Source organism: Eumetopias jubatus, unplaced genomic scaffold (assembly GCF_037043125.1).
Source record: "Eumetopias jubatus isolate StellerSeaLion01/CBP00866 unplaced genomic scaffold, mEumJub1_p1.0 scaffold_17, whole genome shotgun sequence".
Taxonomy (NCBI): Eukaryota; Metazoa; Chordata; class Mammalia; order Carnivora; family Otariidae; genus Eumetopias; species Eumetopias jubatus.
Window position 1 is genome coordinate 12,723,152 of NW_028274823.1, and position 20,599 is coordinate 12,743,750.

The 20,599-nt window shown below is 39.4% G+C and overlaps 1 protein-coding gene and 2 non-coding genes across 3 annotated transcripts in view; all 3 read left to right on the forward strand.

The window, feature by feature from the left end:
• Nucleotides 1–19,534, forward strand: part of EIF3A (eukaryotic translation initiation factor 3 subunit A) — a 34,953-nt gene extending 15,419 nt beyond the window's left edge. Inside the window, exons 8-22 of the mRNA XM_028121737.2 lie at nucleotides 54–158; nucleotides 527–625; nucleotides 1,942–2,058; nucleotides 2,320–2,505; nucleotides 3,022–3,369; nucleotides 3,799–3,903; nucleotides 3,990–4,103; nucleotides 5,390–5,512; nucleotides 6,307–6,460; nucleotides 7,416–7,600; nucleotides 11,684–11,772; nucleotides 12,413–13,104; nucleotides 15,787–16,012; nucleotides 16,669–16,850; nucleotides 18,313–19,534. Of these exons, the coding sequence (XP_027977538.1) occupies nucleotides 54–158; nucleotides 527–625; nucleotides 1,942–2,058; nucleotides 2,320–2,505; nucleotides 3,022–3,369; nucleotides 3,799–3,903; nucleotides 3,990–4,103; nucleotides 5,390–5,512; nucleotides 6,307–6,460; nucleotides 7,416–7,600; nucleotides 11,684–11,772; nucleotides 12,413–13,104; nucleotides 15,787–16,012; nucleotides 16,669–16,850; nucleotides 18,313–18,542 (2,955 nt within the window). The 3' untranslated portion in view covers nucleotides 18,543–19,534. The remainder of the gene's footprint in view (nucleotides 1–53; nucleotides 159–526; nucleotides 626–1,941; nucleotides 2,059–2,319; nucleotides 2,506–3,021; nucleotides 3,370–3,798; nucleotides 3,904–3,989; nucleotides 4,104–5,389; nucleotides 5,513–6,306; nucleotides 6,461–7,415; nucleotides 7,601–11,683; nucleotides 11,773–12,412; nucleotides 13,105–15,786; nucleotides 16,013–16,668; nucleotides 16,851–18,312) is intronic.
• LOC114223106 (small nucleolar RNA SNORA19) lies at nucleotides 262–391 on the forward strand. The gene has a single exon (XR_003612070.1). It is a non-coding gene; the product is annotated as a small nucleolar RNA SNORA19 (small nucleolar RNA).
• On the forward strand, nucleotides 1,273–1,401 carry LOC114223105 (small nucleolar RNA SNORA19). The gene has a single exon (XR_003612069.1). It is a non-coding gene; the product is annotated as a small nucleolar RNA SNORA19 (small nucleolar RNA).
• Nucleotides 19,535–20,599: the final 1,065 nt, after the last annotated feature.

Below are 20,599 nucleotides of genomic sequence, written 5' to 3' on the forward strand. Positions count from 1 at the left end.
GAAATCTAGTTGGAAAATTTCCATCAGCAAATTACACCTTCTGTTTATTGTAGGTTAGATTTAACGTACTACAGTATGTTGTCCCTGAAGTGAAAGACCTTTACAATTGGCTGGAAGTAGAATTTAACCCACTAAAACTCTGTGAGAGAGTCACAAAGGTAAGACTTTGTTTTTTAGTTTTGGTTATACTACCATATAACTGGCCCTTTTGCTATCTCATATTTATATTGAGAGAAGTATTGTCTTATACGTTTGAATTCAGTGCACATTTCATTATCTTTTTTTCTTTACATCAAGAAAAAAGATATTTCTGATGTGCTAAATAAACTTTTGGAGGTAAATTAGCAGCATGACTAATTTAGCCATTGCTGTCAGTCACCTTCAGACAAGCCTCAATATAGCTTCATATTTGTGTATTTCCCTGCACTGTGCGATGTTTTTATATGTTTAAATTTAGAAAAGTTTCACAAACGTTTGAATGTTACTTAGAAAGTATAATTATTTTTTAACATACTGGACGGTGCAGGTTCTGAATTGGGTTCGGGACCAACCTGAAAAGGAACCAGAGTTGCAGCAGTATGTTCCACAGCTGCAAAACAACACCATACTCCGTCTTCTGCAGCAGGTATTTCTCCCCTTGATTGTTTTTATCACAACACTAAAAAAATGTTGGAATCACTAGGGAGTGAACCCTTCACCAAACTCTATCTTTACCAAATTAGTCTCACTATTTATTTGATTTGAAAAACAATTATTTTATGTAATTTGTAATTGCTTTTTTTCCCCTTATTGAACACCATCTTTGTACATTATTCCTCATTAACAGTGCAAATCAATTTTACTCTTTTAATAACCTTTGTGGTATTACATTGTCTAAAGGGTACTGTGATTCATTTATTCAGACTCTCCTGATGGAAGTGTATTTCTAGGGGTTTTTTTGCTATTAGAAGATGTTGCAGCAGTGAACATTTCCATACATGTACCTTTGCATACTTCTGTGGCTTTCTGTCGCCTAGGAAGTGAAATTAGTCACAGGGCTTACACATTTAAAGCTTTAATAGCTTTTCAAGATTCAGTTAATGAACCCTCCTACCAGTAGTGACTGGGAAAGCCTTTTCTCTTACACTAGTTATTGTTAGTCTTTTAACATATTTTAGTCTGACTTCTGTAAGTTTGAAGATTATAGTTTGTAATGACTTCAGTGTTCCTGTTTTGTCTTCCATTTGTTTTATTGGGAGGGGGCTTTTCTGATAACATTGACTTGCAGTATTTGTGCACATTTCATTGGCCTGCTTCTCTTGTATATGTGAGCAGTGTTATTTCTTATGTGCTATACAAATAGTTGAAGGTTAATTAGCAGTATAACTAAGTAGTAATGCTGCCAGTCTCCTTCAGACAAACAAGTTCATTGACAGCGTTCGGGGCGCCTGGGTGGCTCGGTCGTTAGGCGTCTGCCTTTGGCTGAGGTCGTGATCCCAGGGTTCTGGGATCGAGCCCCGCATCGGGCTCCCTGCTCGGCGGGAGGCCTGCTTCTCCCTCTCCCTCTGCTTGTGTCCCCTCTCTCACTGTGTCTCTCTCTGTCAAATAAATTTAAAAAACATTTAAAAAATTAAAAAAAAGCGTTCAGGTCAGTTAGGTAAGTAGCAGGTCTTTATCTACAAATATGTGGCAATTCAGGGCTTTGTGTTTTATAAAACTAGGATTTGAAAGGCTTATGTTTCTGAGGAATGGTATAATGTGATGGTTCAAAGCATAGCATTTGGGGTTGATAGCCTTGAATTGGAATTCCAGTTTCAGCAATGTAGTGTTGACACTCTGAGCCTCAGTTTCTTTTCTCTGAGAAATGGACATAATTTCTACTTCTCATGCTTGTGTAAGACTGCACAAAAAAATGCTGAATAAGTGATAGCTGTTGTTACTAACCTTGTGTTTCTTATGCAGGTGGCACAAATTTATCAGAGCATTGAGTTTTCTCGTTTGACTTCTCTGGTTCCTTTTGTTGATGCTTTCCAACTGGAACGGGCTATAGTAGATGCAGCGAGGCACTGTGACCTGCAGGTATGTACCGGAAGGGACACTGAGGTGGAAGGCCTTTAAGGACTAAAAAACACATATTATGTCCTTTGTTTCTCAGCTTTTAGTTTAGTGGCACCATTTTAAAGTTGTACTGACTGAATCTTCTGGTTTTTGTATATAACATTCTTAATTTTTTTCCCTCATAATCAGTTGAAATTTTTTAATCAAAAGTCATTCATTCCTGGAATGATTTCATGTTTATGTATAGATGTAAGTATTGATGATGTTACTTAATTCTCAAAGGTTCGTATTGACCACACTTCTCGGACACTTAGTTTTGGATCTGATTTGAATTATGCTACTCGAGAAGATGCTCCAATTGGTCCTCATTTGCAAAGCATGCCTTCAGAACAGATAAGAAATCAGCTGACAGCCATGTCCTCAGTACTTGCAAAGGCACTCGAAGTCATTAAGCCAGCTCATATATTGGTATGTATCTTTAGGGGAAATGACCTACAGAATTTTTGAGGGGCCCTTATGCCATGTCTTGCACGAAAAGGTTTGAGACGAGTCTGATAAAGTGGGCTTATTATATATTTCCTATTCAGTTGTATTTGCTAGTTTTGGTATTATACCTATTACACATATGACGCCCCCCCTCCAATCCCCTTTAGGGAGTATTATGCTTGGGCTTTTCCTTTCTGCTTAAGTTCTTTTCTTGTTTGTGTGCTCTGTTGGCATTTCCCCTTGGCTTGCACACTTAAGTAGATTTGGTGCAGAGAAAACTTGACCTAGCAAATAAAGGTTCTTTAGCTACGTCACTCCTATTAATAGAAGACTGTATAGGTCATAGTATTTGGTGCTGGGAACTAGTAGCTCGAATAACATCATCTCTTGTTCCTGAATGCCGACACATGGGTAATGCATCAGGATTATTTAGTAATTACTTGATGCCTAATATGGTGTGTCACAAAAGAATTTTTTAAAATGCATTTGTCTTTGAAGCAAGAGAAAGAAGAACAGCATCAGTTGGCTGTTACTGCATACCTTAAAAATTCACGAAAAGAGCATCAGCGTATCCTGGCTCGCCGTCAGACAATTGAGGAAAGGAAAGAGCGCCTTGAGAGTCTGAATATTCAGCGTGAGAAAGAAGAATTGGAGCAGAGGGAAGCTGAGCTCCAGAAAGTACGGAAGGCTGAAGAAGAGAGGCTGCGACAGGAGGCAAAGGAGAGGGAGAAGGAGCGCATCCTACAGGAACATGAACAAATCAAAAAGAAAACTGTCCGTGAGCGTTTGGAGCAGATCAAGAAAACAGAACTGGGTGCCAAAGCATTCAAAGATATTGATATTGAAGTATGTAGCACATTCCTTCTTAACAACTATAATCCACATCTCAAAAGCATAGTCCTTTACCGTTTATTGATTACTTTGGATTGTCTGGTCATTTTCACTCATTTTGGTACAGCTGATTCATTAACTGTAATCTATGAAGTAAACATTTGTTTTTAATGGCTCTGCAGTTTTTAACCATTGTTAAAATGGATTTGGGTACATGCAGTTTAGAGGAAAGAGAAATAGATGTTAAGGTCATGTTGTTTTCCCTACATGGAAGTGGAAATACGGTTCTTGTAAAGCATTTTTACATTGCCTTAAGTTTACCAATTGTGAGCATTTACTCATTGTATAGAAAGTAATTTAGGTTTTGATTTTAGAAAAATCACATCTCCACACACATTTCTCTTATATTCTTATTACTGATTGTGCATTTGTAATACTTTTCAGGATCTTGAAGAATTGGATCCGGATTTCATCATGGCTAAACAGGTTGAACAACTGGAGAAAGAAAAGAAGGAACTTCAGGAACGCCTGAAGAATCAAGAAAAGAAGGTAGATGAAAGAACTGGTTGGTAAACTTTTAACATGCCAGGTTAACAAAATTTTTTTTAAACTACATTTATTTTCATGTCATTCAGATTGACTATTTTGAAAGAGCTAAACGCTTGGAGGAAATCCCGTTGATAAAGAGTGCTTATGAAGAACAGAGGATTAAAGACATGGATCTGTGGGAACAACAGGAAGAAGAAAGAGTAAGGTTTTCGTTTAACTGTAACGTTTGTAGACTGTAAATTATAATTAAATCCTCTGCCAATAACGGGGCCATGGTTTCAAAACTGTGATTATTTTGTGTTCCTTTGCCAGGAATGGTGCTTTAATGGCTGCGTACTAACAGATTGGTGGGCAGATAGAAATTTTCACAATAGAGATTAAAAAATGAAACTTGTAAAATACAAAAGGGCAGCTGAAAAGTTCACTAAAAAAAAAACCCAAAAACCCAGCTTTATGGGGATATAATTCACATGCCATACAGTTCTCCCATTTAAACTGTATAGTTCATGGTTTTTAGTATGTTTACAGAATTGCACAGCCATTTAATTTTAAGATGTACCCCAAAAGAAGCTCCATACCCACTGGGAGTCATTCCCCATTTCCTCCCCCACCACCTCGGCCTCCTACAATTAGCAATCTCCTTTCTGTCTTTGTAGATTTGCCTAGTTTTTAGACCTTTTATATAAATAGAGCTACATAATAAATGGTCTTTGTGACTAGGCAGTTTCTTCTGTAGTTTTGTTAGTACATATTATATTTACCTAATTATTCAAAAACAAGGTTTGCAAATTCTTGTAGTGGCCAAATTTGTGATTAAAAACTAGTGGCTCTACTTTGGTTAAAAATAAAAAGTAACTACAGATAGCACATCTGTGGGGACTGGTGTGGGGAATGCAGCCTCTTGGTTGCATTGGAGTGTTGTCACTCTGGGCTTCGTTTGCCAGTTCCTTCCATTTTTTCAGAAGTTATAATTTTTGTGGTAATATGTAAAATTAGGGAACCAAGAATGCAGACCAAATAAAGTACTTGAGATGATCTGCTCTAGTCCTTGCCCTGAAGCCTTCCTTTTTCTCTTTGGAGTGCAAAGGGAAAAGCCTCCTTAAACCAGTAGTGCACCCTACTTTAACCTCTAGTTTTCTTTAAGGGAGAAAATATTTTACTGTTAAACCATAGTGCTTATTACTTCTGAGGTATTTTATTTTACTGTATACATTATAGTTTTTCTTCTATAAAAATTTGTAGTATTTTTGGGCCTAAATCAAAAGTTTCTTATAGATGCCTCCCAGGATTCCTTTATCCATCTTCTGTCCCCAGATGCCTTTCTAGGGACATGTGGGTATAGATGATCGTAACTCTTCCATGTTTATGGCAAGATGGAAGGGGCAGAGGAGCTGCTTGTCATTCTTCAAGAATATGTCAGGAATTAAGAGTAAATTAATCAGTTAATGAATCCTTTGAAATTTGACTTCGTATTATGTACTTGCAGATCACTACCATGCAACTAGAACGTGAAAAGGCTCTTGAACATAAGAATCGAATGTCACGAATGCTTGAAGACAGAGATTTATTTGTAATGCGACTCAAGGCTGCACGACAGTCTGTTTATGAGGTGAAGTTACTGGTTTCAGGGAAACATTCATGGGCTTTTTAGTTTTGCCTTAAGGTTCTTTAACACAGTGGTACATTCTGTCTTGACCTTTTGTAATCATTCAAGTAATATTTCTATATTTTTCTATATATTACTAGATATATTTATACTGATATTCAATGGAAATATTACTTAATATTTCAAGTAATATCTCAAATATTACTTGAAATATAGGCTATTAATCAGTCAGCCACGCTATAAACAAATTTTTTCTGAAGGTGAAAGTGGACTGCATAAAATTTGCTTTTGAGACAAGCTTTTGTTTACTCTTTGATTTAGAAAGGAAAAAGGTAGATCGAAGTGTCTTGCTCTTAAATTCTAATTTAATCCTTTGATTTGTTTTATATAAAGCAAACCCACTAGGTGTAGAAAATAGCTGTCAACAAATTAAAATTTAAAAAATTTGACATATGAAAAAACTCCACAGTCATTTGGAAATTTTTAAAGATTTTATTTATTTAGGGAGGTGGGGGGGCAGAGAGAATCTCAGGCAGGCTCCACACCCAGCGCAGAGCCTGACGTGCGACTTAATCTCAACCTTGAGATCATGACCTGAGTTGAAACCAAGAGTCAAATTCCCAACGGACTGAGCCACCAGGCACCCCCATTTGGAAGTTCTTGTACTTGAAAGCTGCTTCTATGGTTTCAAGAAATTTGCAGCACTTTGGTAAACTTCAAATTTAACTAGTTAATAGCTCTTCAAAATTTTTAATTTTTTTGTTTTGTTTTGTTCTTGTTATACATTCTGTTAATAGGAAAAGCTTAAACAGTTTGAGGAGCGATTAGCAGAAGAAAGGCATAATCGCTTGGAAGAACGTAAAAGGCAACGTAAAGAAGAACGCAGAATAACCTACCACAGAGAAAAAGAAGAGGAGGAACAGAGGAGGGCGGAAGAACAAATGCTAAAAGGTATCTATAGACCAAGATTGGAGGTAGTATAAGGCAAGGTTGGTATTCAGTTTATAGCTGTCATATTCAGGGCGCCTGGGTGGCTCAGTCGGTTAAGCATCTCACTTCAGCTCAGGTCATGATTGCAGGGTCCTGGGATCAAGTCTCACATCCAGCCCCCTGCTCATTGGGGAGTCTGCTTCTCCCTTTACCTCTGCCCCTCCCCCTGCTCATGCTCACTCTCTGTCAGATAAATAGAATCTTTAAAAAAAAAAGTAAATATAGCAGTCATATTCAGAAAATACAGAAACAAGGAACCAGGATCATTGGCTTCTTTTTTTAAAGATTTTATTCATTTGTGAGAGAGAGAGCGTGTTCACAAGCAGGGGGAGCAGCAGAGGGAGAGGGAAGCAGGCTCCCCGCTGAGCAGGGAGCCTGATGCAGTGATGCAATGACATGAGCTGAAGGCAGACGCTTAACTGACTGAGCCACCCAGGCGTTCTGGATCATTGGCTTCTTAACTGCAACTAACTAGAACCTAGTTTTTAGTTGCCTGAAGTTTGTTATAGGTGAGGATGTTATTTCCTCTACCAGCTTATTTCCGCATTTTTGGTGTTTCTTAAAAAATAGTAACACTTCTTAATTTTTATCACTGTATTTTGTGTAATAGTAATACTTACTGAGGAACAGTGCCGGATGAAGTCTGTCAAATGATTCTTTATCTGGAAATCCCAGATGTTCAGGAGTTGGGGAGGGATTCAGGTATCTTCTTGTCATTACAAAACTATTCATGTTGAGTGGCATAATACTTGTTTTACTTGAGTATCTTCTGCCCCTTAGCTTATATAGACTACTTAAAATATAAAAAAAAAATTTCCTTCTCCTTTATGCTGCCTGTTTAATACCAGCAAAGTAGACCTAGCAAGAGGGGAAAGATGCAGGTAGAGGTACTATATAACCCTAATTCATCATATAGAGCGTGAAGAGAGAGAGCGTGCCGAACGGGCCAAACGCGAGGAAGAGCTACGAGAGTATCAGGAGCGGGTCAAGAAATTAGAAGAAGTAGAAAGGAAAAAACGCCAAAGAGAGCTGGAAATTGAAGAAAGGGAACGGCGCAGAGAGGAAGAGAGAAGACTTGGTGATGATCCACTTTCTAGAAAGGTGAGTATAGGAGTTACTCTGTTTTTATTGCTATGTGTTTGTCACCCAGTTCTCTTGCATGATCCATACACGTCTGCACATGTCAGTGTCTGGGCTTGGTGTTTTAAATTGGTTGCATTCATCTCTCTTAAAGCCTGATACTATTTTGTCTTCCCAAAGATAGGTTCCTAAGGGGGGAAATTAGACTTACCTTAGCAGAGCTGGGATTTTAGGCTTCATTTTAGAAATCTCCTCTGTAAGAATGAAGTCTTCTGAGACTTTAGTATTTGACAAAAGAACATTCTTTAGTATATGGAAGAAGGACTGTTCTATTTTCCTTAAAGGGGGTTACTGTGAGTTCAGAGGATGATGTGAGTTGTCTAACTTGTTAGTACTCAAAGATGGGTCTGGTGGACCAGCAGTGAATATTGACCATCTCTTGGGAGCTTGTTAGAAATGCAGAATCTCAGGCCCAGTGTCAGACCTGAATTAGAATCTGCATTTTAACAATACTCCCAAGTGATTCAAACGCTGCTCTGAATATTTATTTTTAATTAATATGCACACATGTCCAAAATTGACCTGTGTTTCCCCCTCTATCTTGTGTCTCTGATTATCCTGTGTCTCAACTCGTTAACCCACTTAATCATGGAGTTTTGAATCTACCCCTTCCTCTCCTTTCTGTTCCTGCATTACTGCCTTAATTCAGAATTTCCTTTTGCCTGTATTATTTACTGGTCTCCTTACTATTTTCTCTAATTATAATCTTTCTCCAGCTTTAGACTTATCTACATTGTGGTCTGCTTGATTCCCCCCCCCCCCCCCCCGTAATGCATATTTGATCGTTGTACCTGCTCTTGTGTTTCACATCTTCCTTTTGGTTGGTACTCAGTACTTCTAGCCAAAGGTAAAACCTGCCTTAGCAGTCCAGGCCTTTCTAGTTTGTTGCTTTCCATCAACTTCATCTGTCACCATTTTCCTCTTAGTCACCTATACTCTATCCCTTCCAAGCTAGTTTGATGCCTTACCATGTTTCTGTGACATTATCTGCATGTACTTTGTTTTCCCTTGGATGTGCCCATGTTCCTTAAGCAAGATACTTATTTTTTAAGTTAAGAGGTGAGTAGCTAGAGGATTTCTTGCCTGCCTTTCTCCATTCCTTTCTGCCACAGTGGTGTCAGTTCTCTTTACTGGAGGACCGGCTATTCTTTGATTTCTTTTTAAGATGTATATGGATAGATTTTTGGTTTTGTTATTCTTGTTGCTAATTTTTATTTTTACTTCTTCAATATTAGTGAATGTGGCCTATATGATTGTTTTAAAAAATAAAAAATAAATTTATTTGAGAGTGTGCACCCTGGCTGGTGGGGGAAGGGGCATAAGGGGAGGGAGAGGGACAGGCCGACTCCCTGCTGAGCCCCATGTGGCTTGATTTAACCTGGGATCATGACCTGAGCTGAAACCAAGCGTACATGCTTAACCGACTGAGCCACCAAGCGCCCCTGTTCTGTATGATTTCTAATTTTTTGGAATTCAATACATTCTCCCCTTGGTGTCCTAAAACATGGTGTTATGCGTATTCTTTTTCTGTTGGGCACAAATTTCTCTGTGTATGTATGGAATCAGAAGTGTTGTGTTATTTTAATTTATTACATTCTGTTGATTTATGGGAGCTTCATATTCTGAAGAAAGGGAGGTAACAAACTTGCTGTGATTATGGGTTTCTGTTTTTTTTTTTAATTTAGTTTTTGCAAATGTATATTCATTCTTTTGTTCATTTTCAGCCTTTTGTTTCTGTTTTGTGCCTCCCTCTTCCTCCCTTCCCTTTCAGTTGGAGAATCTTTAGATTTATCTATTCACATTTAACATGGTAATGACTGTATTTGGTTTTATTCTTAACATTAGTTTAGAGCTTTTTATTTACTTCCATGTCCCTGCTACCTTTTCCTTTAAGCCAAACTTAACTTTTCTCAGTTCATTTTTTTTGTATTCTTTTAGTGATTACAATCCATTTTTTCCTTAAAATTTATCTAAACTTCACAGACTGTATATTTTAAGAACTCTGTCTTCTCTGAACAAAAAATTCTGAGCATGCCTTTACTTTTACTTGTTTCATTGGGATAAGTGGAGCATTTTTGCTTCCAGCTCATTAAAACATGTTCTCTATTTAGGACTCCCTTAACAGTTGTACAGCCATATTGGCAAACACTGTTTAGTTTCAAATATGTTTATACTGTGTCACCTCTTCTCCTTTGCAGATACATTTTTGTTGGTTTTGTATATCCTTGCAGGTTTTTTTTTTTTTCCAGGCTGTCTTTGTGTATGTCTCAAAAGAGGTTTCGTTTTTTTCTCACAGTTGAAAAATTGTGTGATGATTTGGTCCCTTCAAAATCCTCCCTCGGAAGTTTCGAGACAGTGCTTACTGTCCTAGTACACGGGATGGGAGGGGATCTTGATAACAAGTCTTGGTCTTGTTACTTCTATAGATACTCTGTTTTATTCCTTGGGAACTTAGAAATGCAGAATACCCTTGGGGTAAAGGGAGTGTAAAGATTTTACTGAGACTGTGTCTAGTCCCCTGAGTGTCTTTATTATTAATCCTTTTTGGCCACTTGTGCCTTTTTAGTCAGAGGATGCAATCGGTTTACCTTAGAGAAGATTAAATTTTCTTAGCTGATGGAAGTTTTTTCTCCTGTTGTCTATATTTGCCTTTAAAAGTCCTATTCTTTCTCTTCTAATGTTTCACTTTTTTCATCTCTTTGTCCTTTTGTAACTGGTTCCTTGAGATTCCTGTTCAGTTTATATGTTTATTAGCAGGGCCTGTTCTGTTTGATCTATCAACTGAGTTAAAAATTTTTGGCAATCATATTACTTTTTTTTTTTTTTTTAAGATTTTACTTATTTGTCATGGGGGGGGAGCACACAAGCAGAGGGAGTGGCAGGCAGGGGAAGAAGCAGGCTCTCTGCTAAGCAAAGAGCCAATGTGAGGCTCCATCCCAGGACCCTGGGATCATGACCTGAGCTGAAAGCAGACGCTTAACTGACTGAGCCACCCATGTGTCCCTCATGTTACTTTTTAGAATTCTTTTTGTTTAACAGCTATCATAGCCATCCCTAAAAAATCTCTTTTGAGGTGCTAGTTCTATGAAAACCTCTAATAACTTCAGTTCTTTGTTCAGAGTTTAATTTGTAGAGTGAGTGTGAAGGGTGGGAGGAACTTGGTCCCTCCATTGTAGTGACCAGAAGTTTCATTGACATTTGTGTTCTTTCTCTCCCACGGTGTCCACTGCAAGAGTCCAGAGTCGGTTATGATGGCAGATGACTTAACCATCTGGCTGTTATCCTTCACTGCTTCTTAACGCTAGTGGTTATTGGAGGGTTTTGTTTCCAAAACACTTCTAAAGTTTAAATGAAGATCCTCTTACTCATCTACTTGGGATTGTTAACTTTGTTAGATTTTTATCTTTCTCCTTCCACCCCTGCCCTAAGTCTTGTTTCATATTTTCCAGAGTATTCTTAATTGCTGATTGTGGCCTCAGGTTATGTTTGTCGAGCAATCAAGCTGTGTCAGAGGTGTTGGTGATTAACATTGTGTGCGTTGCTCTCTACAAAGGCTGTACCACATTTACATTTCTACTTGAAGGGTGTTTATCTCCCCACACCCTTTCTATAATTTTTAATGACAACATAGTATTTTGAAGAGGGAAGTTAACTGTTAATTGAACCACTCCCCATTTGACATTTCATTTGTCCCACCTCTGTTTAGTAGGCACTGCGATGTACGTTTAGGGCACTGAGCTGTTTTCACATAATCTCAAAAGGAAAATTTGAAGTCAGAGGAGATCTGTAGATATTTTAGTAATTCCTGGGGGGGGGTGCCAGATTACTTTCAGGTGGTATTTTATTTATACAGCCACTCAATACATGAGAATGCCAGTTTCACTGTATTGTCACTCTGATTTAAGGCTAAAAAAGAAACAACTTTAAAACTTGTTTATATTTAAGGACTTTAGATTGATGTAAGTGCAGAAACATTTGGTAATAATCAGTAGTTGTAATAAGTGTTGCCATTGTAGTGCCTCACATTAACTTTGGTGAATGTAGGACTCTCGCTGGGGAGATAGAGATTCAGAAGGCACATGGAGGAAAGGACCTGAAGTAGATTCCGAATGGAGAAGAGGCCCACCAGAGAAGTAAGTAGAGTCAAGGACGATAGTGCTGATTAGTTATAGGTCCTTCATAATACCTTATAGCAGGTTTTAAGTTTGGTTTATTTTGTGGAGGTGGGGAAAGGAGAATCGTGAAGAACTGTGTATGCATGTCTGTTACGGAAATGTTTTTCATAGTTAACTTCAGTGCTGTAATTACTGACTTTCTAAATATTTTGACAAATACATGCTTCAGATTTTTTTGTTCCCTAATTGAATACTATTAAGATTACAGTAAGAATGAACAGTTCTAGAACATATTTTCCTTTTCCTTTAAATTTGTTAAGTAGATTGAACCGTCCTTTAAAAATGCCTGCTCATGATAGGCAAGGTTGTTGGTCGTAAGTCCTATACAGAAATTAAATTTTGAAAGGTCATAGTAATAGATTTAGAAATTGGATGCTTCTTATAAAGTGCAATTAGATACTTTTTAAGGTAGTTGCTTTATTTGTTGATGTAAGATTTTATATTGTGTTATTTTTTATTAGGAGCACATATTCTTTCAGGATTAGAATAATGAATTTAGGCTGAAGTGGTTTTTAAAAGGGAGTGAAATAATTCCCCAAAAGATCATGTGCTTTTCAGTAAATGGACTCTTAAAGTTGTTTGGCTTGTTGCTCTGTAGGGAGTGGAGACGTGGAGAGGGGCGGGATGAGGAAAGGCCTCATAGAAGAGAGGAAGATCGACCAAGGCGTTTGGGAGATGAGGAAGAGAGAGAGTCTTCTCTTAGACCAGATGATGATCGCATTCCCCGGCGTGGCATGGATGATGACAGAGGTCCTAGACGTGGTCTTGATGAAGACCGGTTCTCTCGCCGTGGGGCAGACGATGACCGGCCTTCCTGGCGTAATGCTGATGATGATCGGGTTCCCAGGCGGGGCATGGATGACGACAGGCCTCCCAGACGAATTGGTGATGAAGATAGGGGGAGCTGGCGTCATGCAGATGATGATAGACCACCTAGACGGGGACTGGATGAGGACAGAGGAAGCTGGCGAACAGCTGAGGAGGACAGAGGACCAAGACGTGGGATGGACGAGGACCGGGGGCCCCGGCGAGGAGGTGCAGATGATGAGCGGCCTTCCTGGCGTAATGCTGACGATGATCGGGGTCCCAGGCGGGGCATGGATGATGACCGGGGTCCCAGGCGTGGGCTGGATGATGATCGAGGACCTTGGAGGAGTACTGATGATGACAGAATTTCTAGGCGCGGTGCAGATGATGACCGGGGGCCTTGGAGAAACATGGATGACGATCGGATTCCCAGAAGGGGTGATGACTCAAGACCTGGCCCCTGGAGACCATTTGTCAAGCCAGGTAAAATTCTGGTATTCAGAAAAACTGCTTAGATGCTTTATAGAATCTGAGGTGTTTTACAAATAGTGAAATCTTAACATGAGCTAATCACTATTCTGAGGGTGATAATCAGGTCATTTCAAATAGGGGACGGCTTAAATGACATTATATTTTGATATCTAAATAAAAAGTTATTTTTCAGCTGAAAAAGTGAAATTTTAATTATGTATGACAGCGATCAGGCTATATTATTAGTTTCCATATAAACCGGTCTTTTATCTTTCCTTCTGTGCAGTGATTTTTATATACGGAGCTTGACTTCCATGTCCCACGCACCAAAAGAAGTTAAAGAACTTTACCCCTTTTTCTGCTTTAGTGATATGTACTTTGTTTTCCTTCTGCCTCGTGACTGTTTCTTTGAGGACTCTTGTTCTCAATGCCCATCCCTTAAGTATTGGTGTTCTTCTCGTTCTGTCCTAGACCAGCCTTTTCACGTAAATATTGAAACAATACACTTACTCAGTATTTCTCTTGCACTTCTCTGTCAACCATGAGGTTATACTATATGGGAAGAGCTCAGTTTCTTACTCTCTCAGTCTTGGGCTTGCTCATGTTTTCAAATTTTACTGTTCTTGAGCAGTTGTATATAAGTTTGTGATTTCTATTGCTGTCTTCTCTGGGTGACTTCTTTCCTTACCTTCAGACCCGTGTTTCAAGCTGCATGATGCACATAGCACATTTCTACCTAGAAGTGTCTGTGACACGTCATGTTCATCCTGTCAAAACTGAATTCTCACCCACACGCTTCTCTTCAGGGCCACCACCATCCGTCTGATTGTATAAGCTAGGGGTCTGGGAGTTCTCCTTTGCCGTCTTTCATCCTTTTATGTTAAATATTTCGTTTAGTTCAGTTCTACCTTTTTAATGTTCTTCAGATCCACCCACTTCTCTGCATGTACTTGGCTCTGAGCCACCGTCATTCCTTCCTTGAACTCTTGCTGCTGCTGGTCCCTATAGGCTCTCCCACTCCCAGGTCTGGTCTTGGTACAGTAACCAGAGTAATCCATTCTACACAAAGATTTCAGCGAGTAGCCTCCTTTTCTTTGCCCTTTGTGTTTCTGTCCCATATTTCTATCTCTTTTGGTCTCAGTTCATTCCACTGTCTGGCTGTGTGTGTTTCCTGTTCTTGTGTAAAATGGGGAGAACAGTGTCGTAGATTCTTATTAAGTCATGGTTTGGTCCTCGTAAGGCCTCTGGTCACAGCATTTCTGTCAATCAGTGAACACGACCTTTCTTGTGCATTTCTGTTTTAAAGATACCTTATGTAATTCATGTTGTTTGTTCATTAACATTGAACTTAACGGCCAGTAGCGCTATAACTTCTGATTGAAGCTTCTCTAACATGAGTGTTTTTCCTGGAAGGCACATCCATCACCTTCTCATGCTTGGGACACTAGACAGCACTTGAGCATAGTGCCTCAGGGCCATTTTAAACAGTGAAATCACCAACAAAGCACAAAAATGTGAAAACCTGTCACTCAACAGACCACCAAAAGGGTTACTTGTTTTAAAGTATGAGAGCTGCAGCAAGAAGGAAAAGCGTTGCCCTTTTCAACCTCTACTGTGAATGTGCTCTGCGGGCAACTCCAAGTATTTGATCGCTCTACATGTGTCTGTGGGTGAGAGTGCCCGAGTGTTCACGTTAGGAATTGACAAGTACATTTCAGCAAATAGGTAAATTAGCAGGTATGGGATCTATTTAGCTCAAAGCTATGGATAGGATTAAATGAGTTCATATACACAGAAGGTTTAGAACAGGACTGTGGCACATGATAATACAAATATTAGCGACAATAGTAATTAACCTTGTAATAGATTTTTTTTTTTTAAGATTTTATTTATTTGACTGAGACAACACAGTGAGAGGGGGAACACAAGCAGGGGGAGTGGGAGAGGGAGAAGCAGGCTTCCTGCTGAGCAGGGAGCCTGATGTGGGGCTCGATCCCAGGACCCTGGGATCATGATCTGAGCTGAAGGCAGACGCTCAACGACTGAGCCACTCAGGCGCCCCGTAATAGATTTTTCATTTAAATCTGTTCCCTTTGGCCTCTTTGTGCATATATATGACATTTATTGATTTGGGCATCCCATGGCTAAGTGTGAGATACTGGTCGAAGGACTTACCTTTGTTCCATGATTGCATGGATGGTAAATGGTGGAGGGCAAGAATACGAAAAGAACGTTTTTGGTAATAAAGGTTTTTGAAAATGAAAGATACGAATGAAATTATAACTGGGGCTCTCTCTCAGAGATCTGGCTCCTACCCCTGACTCTTTTAAGTTTTTTGCTTAAAATGAGTTGTCTGTTTACCTTACCATCAGAACAGATTTTTACATCTGAAATCTCAGCATATGGAACACTCAACCCAGACTATATAAATTTCCGTTATCTTACATGTTCTCTCCTCCCTTTATGTTAGAAAAACAGTGATAGGTAGTCAGTCATAAATAGGAGGTGGTGATTCTGTAAAATAAGATAAATAACTTCAGTTTTCTTTTAAATGAGGTTGGAGTGTCTTAAGTTAGCACTTACATTGGTGGTATTAATGTCAACATTCAGATCTCTATTCATTGTTACTAATCTCTGTTTCTTGAGTATAAAAATTTTTTTGCCTTTTTTTTTTTTAAATAAAAATGAAAACAGGTGGATGGAGAGAGAAAGAAAAAGCCAGAGAAGAGAGTTGGGGTCCACCTCGAGAATCAAGACCATCAGAAGAACGTGAATGGGATAGGGAAAAAGAGAGAGAGAGAGAAAACCAAGATCGTGACGAAAACGACAAGGACCCAGAGAAAGAACGAGACCGAGAGAGAGAGCGAGAGCGGGACAGAGAGCGAGATGGGGATCGAGAGGACCGCTTCAGACGGCCTAGGTTTGCTTTGGAACTCTTGGTGGAGTTACAGTTAGAGTTCTCTTAAATTCTCTTTGAGAAATGGTGTGCCTCGTGCCTCAATTGAATGTCCCCTCTTAATAAAGTTGAGGCTGACACTGGGTGGTAGGGCTCTCTAGTTATACAGGTATCTTTGCCAGCCCATTGCCTTTCCCCTGTGGTTCAGTTACTCAATTTTACAGCCCTATCAAAAGCCCCTTGACTTTTATTAGCGGTAACAGTTCTGACTTGCTGCTTCTGGCCTGAGTGGCTTTATGCTGATGAATCTAGCCCACCATTTAATACAGTTTTCTGCAGGGATGAGAGCATCCTGTACCTGCATTGCCCAGTATGGTAGCCAGCAAGCACATTTGGCTGTTGAACATTTGGAGTGTGGTTAGTGCTATTGACAGAACGTCTTGATTCTGTTTCAGTTAATTTGTATTTAAGTAGCCGCATACGAGTAGTGGTTGCTATGTTGGACAGCACAGGTCCAGACGTTCTCATTCGACCTCTATACCTGAGGTATCAGATTGTGATCAAGTCAGAAATTTAAAGGTCGTCCCTGTTACATTTGTAAACTCTGTGAACATCAACTTGAATGTGCTCTCTGGAATCTTAAAGACGGAACTTCAACATGTCATTTTGAATGGTTCCAGGGATGAAGGAGGCTGGAGAAGAGGACCAGCGGAAGAATCTTCAAGCTGGAGAGATTCAAATCGCCGTGAAGATAGGGATCGAGATGACCGTCGTCGGGAGAGAGATGATCGCCGTGATCTAAGGGAAAGGCGAGATGACAGAGACCGAAGAGGACCTCCTCTTAGATCAGAACGTGAAGAAGGTATGGATGGTCTGCATGTTGCTGAACTATTGGAAAACCATAATCTTTGAGGAAATGTGGGGTTTTATTACCTTATCCATTCTTACATCAAAAATAAGAGTGAATATTCAGTTTAGAATTCACAGTTCTCAGGGTGCTTGGGTAGCTCAGTCGGTTAAGCATCCGACTTGATTTTGGCTCAGGTCATGATCTCGGGGTTGTGAGATCAAGCCTCACATGGGGCTCTGTGCTCAGCAGGGAGTCTGCTTGATATTCCCTCCCCCACTGCAGCTCGCTTGCTCTCTCCCTCTCAAATAATAAATTTTTTTAAAAAATTCACAGTTCTCATAAACTTAGTAGTCACTCTAAAGTAGCTCATACCTAAATTGAAAGTATAGTAGTAGGCTAATTGGATGGTAAGTAATATATATTGCTTTAGAAGTTCATGCAACTAGGAAACATTTTGTCAGTTGTTTAAAAGTAAGATTTTGGTAGATAAGCACAAAGAGTAAAATATTCTTACTCTGAAATTGTGATAGTTGAAACTTTAGTTAAAAAAATAAAACACAAAAAACTTGTAATGCTGAAAATGGCCATTGCACTTAAGTAGTTGCCTCATGAACGTTTTTCATTTGTACAACGGGATTGCAAGGGTTTTTCTTATATTAACCTGTAAAGTATGCTTATGGCCATTTTGCTGTTACGATTTCTTCAAGAGCCAGAAGTTTTATTTTAAAAATTTCATTGAGATTTTTGTCACCTTGTCTTAAAATTATTGTGACAATCAGGACACTTCCCAGGCCAATGGTTTCTTCTTGGCAAATTTGAATAATATCTTTTTTTTTTTTTAAAGATTTTATTTATTTGGGCGCCTGGGTGGCTCAGTTGGTTAAGCGACTGCCTTCGGCTCAGGTCATGATCCTGGAGTCCCGGGATCGAGTCCCGCATCGGGCTCCCTGCTTGGCAGGGAGTCTGCTTCTCCCTCTGACCCTCTTCCCTCTCGTGCTCTCTATCTCTCATTCTCTCTCTCTCAAATAAATAAATAAAATCTTAAAAAAAAAAAAAAAAAGATTTTATTTATTTGACAGAGAGACACAATGAGAGAGGGAACACAAGCAGGGGGAGCGGGAGAGGGAGAAGCAGGCTTCCCGCGGAGCAGGGAACCCAATGTGGGGCTCGATCCCAGGACCCTGGGATCATGACCTGAGCCGAAGGCAGACGCTTAACGACTGAGCCACCCAGGCGCCCCTTAAGTTATATCTCTTGTCTGTATGTTGTTTTGAAGGATTTGCCAGAAATTGATTAAAATATATTTAGATTTTATTGATTTTTTTTTTTTTTAATGGGGATCCTATATTGTTACTTTTATAGTACGGGATTTCTGAGTATTTAGAGGCATTCCTTTCGCTGAAGTTCTGTTTAGTCTGAGCCAGTACAATATGGTACAGACTTACTCTCTTTTTCTTTTAATTAAACTTTTTAGCAAGTTCTTGGAGGCGTGCTGATGACAGGAAAGATGAGCGGGCAGAAGAGCGGGAAGCCCCTCGTCGTGTTCCTCCCCCAGCTCTTTCAAGAGACCGAGAAAGAGACCGAGACAGGGAAAGAGAAGGTGAAAAAGAGAAGGCCTCATGGAGAGCTGAGAAAGATAGGGAATCTCTTCGTCGTACTAAAAACGAGACTGATGAAGATGGATGGACCACAGTACGACGTTAAATCTCAAGATAATGGATTCAAACTCATGTCTCACATAGGTTTGATCACATTCAAGGATTATTATACTGTGCTTCAACCAGTCTAAATTGGATTCTTTAATGTTGTCTCATAACAAAAAGCATGAACTTGTATTAATCCTCTATAATAGATTGATTGTGCACCGTGTCCACAGGAGGTTGGACAGGCAGGCCGTTTTCTGGAATTTAAGGTGTTGCATTATTTCATCAATCGTTTGTTTACAAAAAAGAAAAACTAAAAAATAAATTGAAAATGTGAACCTGTCAGGTATGGAGTAACACCTGTATCTTGGTATAGAACTGATCTTTTTCTTTTGTTTTTGAAATACTATATTAATTTGGAATGAGGTATGATTCTGTTAGAGAAAATGTATTTGAAGACTCTTCAAAAGCAGGGGCTGAAACGACTTCCACACCATTAGCGGTTGAGACATACCTCTAGGTATTTTGAGGTATTTACTATATTAACTACATTTAGAAAGTTTTTAGGTTCACTGTAAGTGCAGTAAACATTACAAACATTGGATACAGTGGGATTTTCTGTAGCTTTTACTTGAGAGGTGAGTATAAAGCAATTTGCAGTCATTATTGTAATGACAAGAATACTGCTCAAGTGTGAATCCAAATCAGTTACGGCTTTTAAATTTTAAAGCATTTGGTAAACTATTGCTGAGTTTTTTCTGTTGCCAATAGGAAACTGCTTTTCCATTAATGGAGAATTCATGCCTTTCAAGCATTTTAAATATGACAATATTTATAAATGTGTGGTTTGGAGGAATTGTTTAAATTCTTTTTCCTAATTTTCTTTCTCTTCAGGATAGATTCTTTCAACAAGTAATTTGTAGTAATGACTGTGTTGACTTCAATTTTGGAGTGTCGTAGCAATGTCAAAGATTAACTATTTGGTCTTATTGAAGCCAACACAGAACTTGCTGCTGTGTTTTTTCTTCAATGATAAATAAAATACTTACAGAATTTGTTTTAGTGTTGATTTGTAGTTACAAAGTGGTTTACTTACTATGGTGAGTTTGTAAATCTAGTTGTTTGTTTTGAGGGTTTTTTTTGTTGCCATTAAATGTCTGTTTAGGATCAAAGAAAATAACTCAAATAGAAAGCCAACATGGCTAGGATGTTTCCTTCCTTAATTAAGGAACCCCCCCCCCTTAGTTTCCTTATAATGCTGTCCTCTCTGTGAGCTTGTATGCATGGGGTCTGGGTAGGTGGGTGGCTTACTATTTTGGGTATTCCCCTGAAATTAGAAAAAATATAATTTCAGAGAATATTAGTAGCAAATTGATAGTGGCTACAGACACGCAAATTATTTCCAGTATTGGGTGGGTGGTGAGAATTCCTGTTGGTACAGCTATAAGGCGGCCAGAAGAGGGAGTATTGATGCTTTTTTAAAAATGATCAGATGCAGCCTTTTCTGTTTGATGTTAGCGGTGATGGAAATGACTTTTTTTCAACATTTAATTTCCTTAATATCTAGTAGTTCAAACAAGTGGAAATTTTAAAAGGTCTTTGGGGAGAGGACGTGCTCTTTTTAACAAATTAATGAACTTGGGGCGGTAACCCCAATCATTAGAACAGGACTGTACCTGTGACAGCACTGACTGGCGCCGGGGGACCATTCACTTAAGCTGATTTATTTACATGAGTTATGGATGCATGTCTGATGGTTGGGCTGGTCTGCAAACCCGCCCTTCCTGCCGGAACCCTTTCCCAGATAAATACTGTGCCCCCAAGTCCTTTGCCCTAGGAGTTGAAATCCCAAGCACAGGGTAGGGGCAGGAGTCTGCTGCTGCTTCCTGGTCCTACTCGGTTCTGCTCAGGGCCTCACAGCCTCCCCTGCACCCCCAGTACGCACAGGTGTCAGGAAAGCTGGACATCCAACCTCCTCCCTGTGTGTGGAATGTCTTCATGCTCCCAGTGGCTTCTGCATTTTTACACAACACCACGCCGCTCATACGTGTGCATCTGAGGGTGGAGACAGTGGCCCAGAAGAGACTCTACATCCCCCTCGTTGTCCTTACCGGCTTC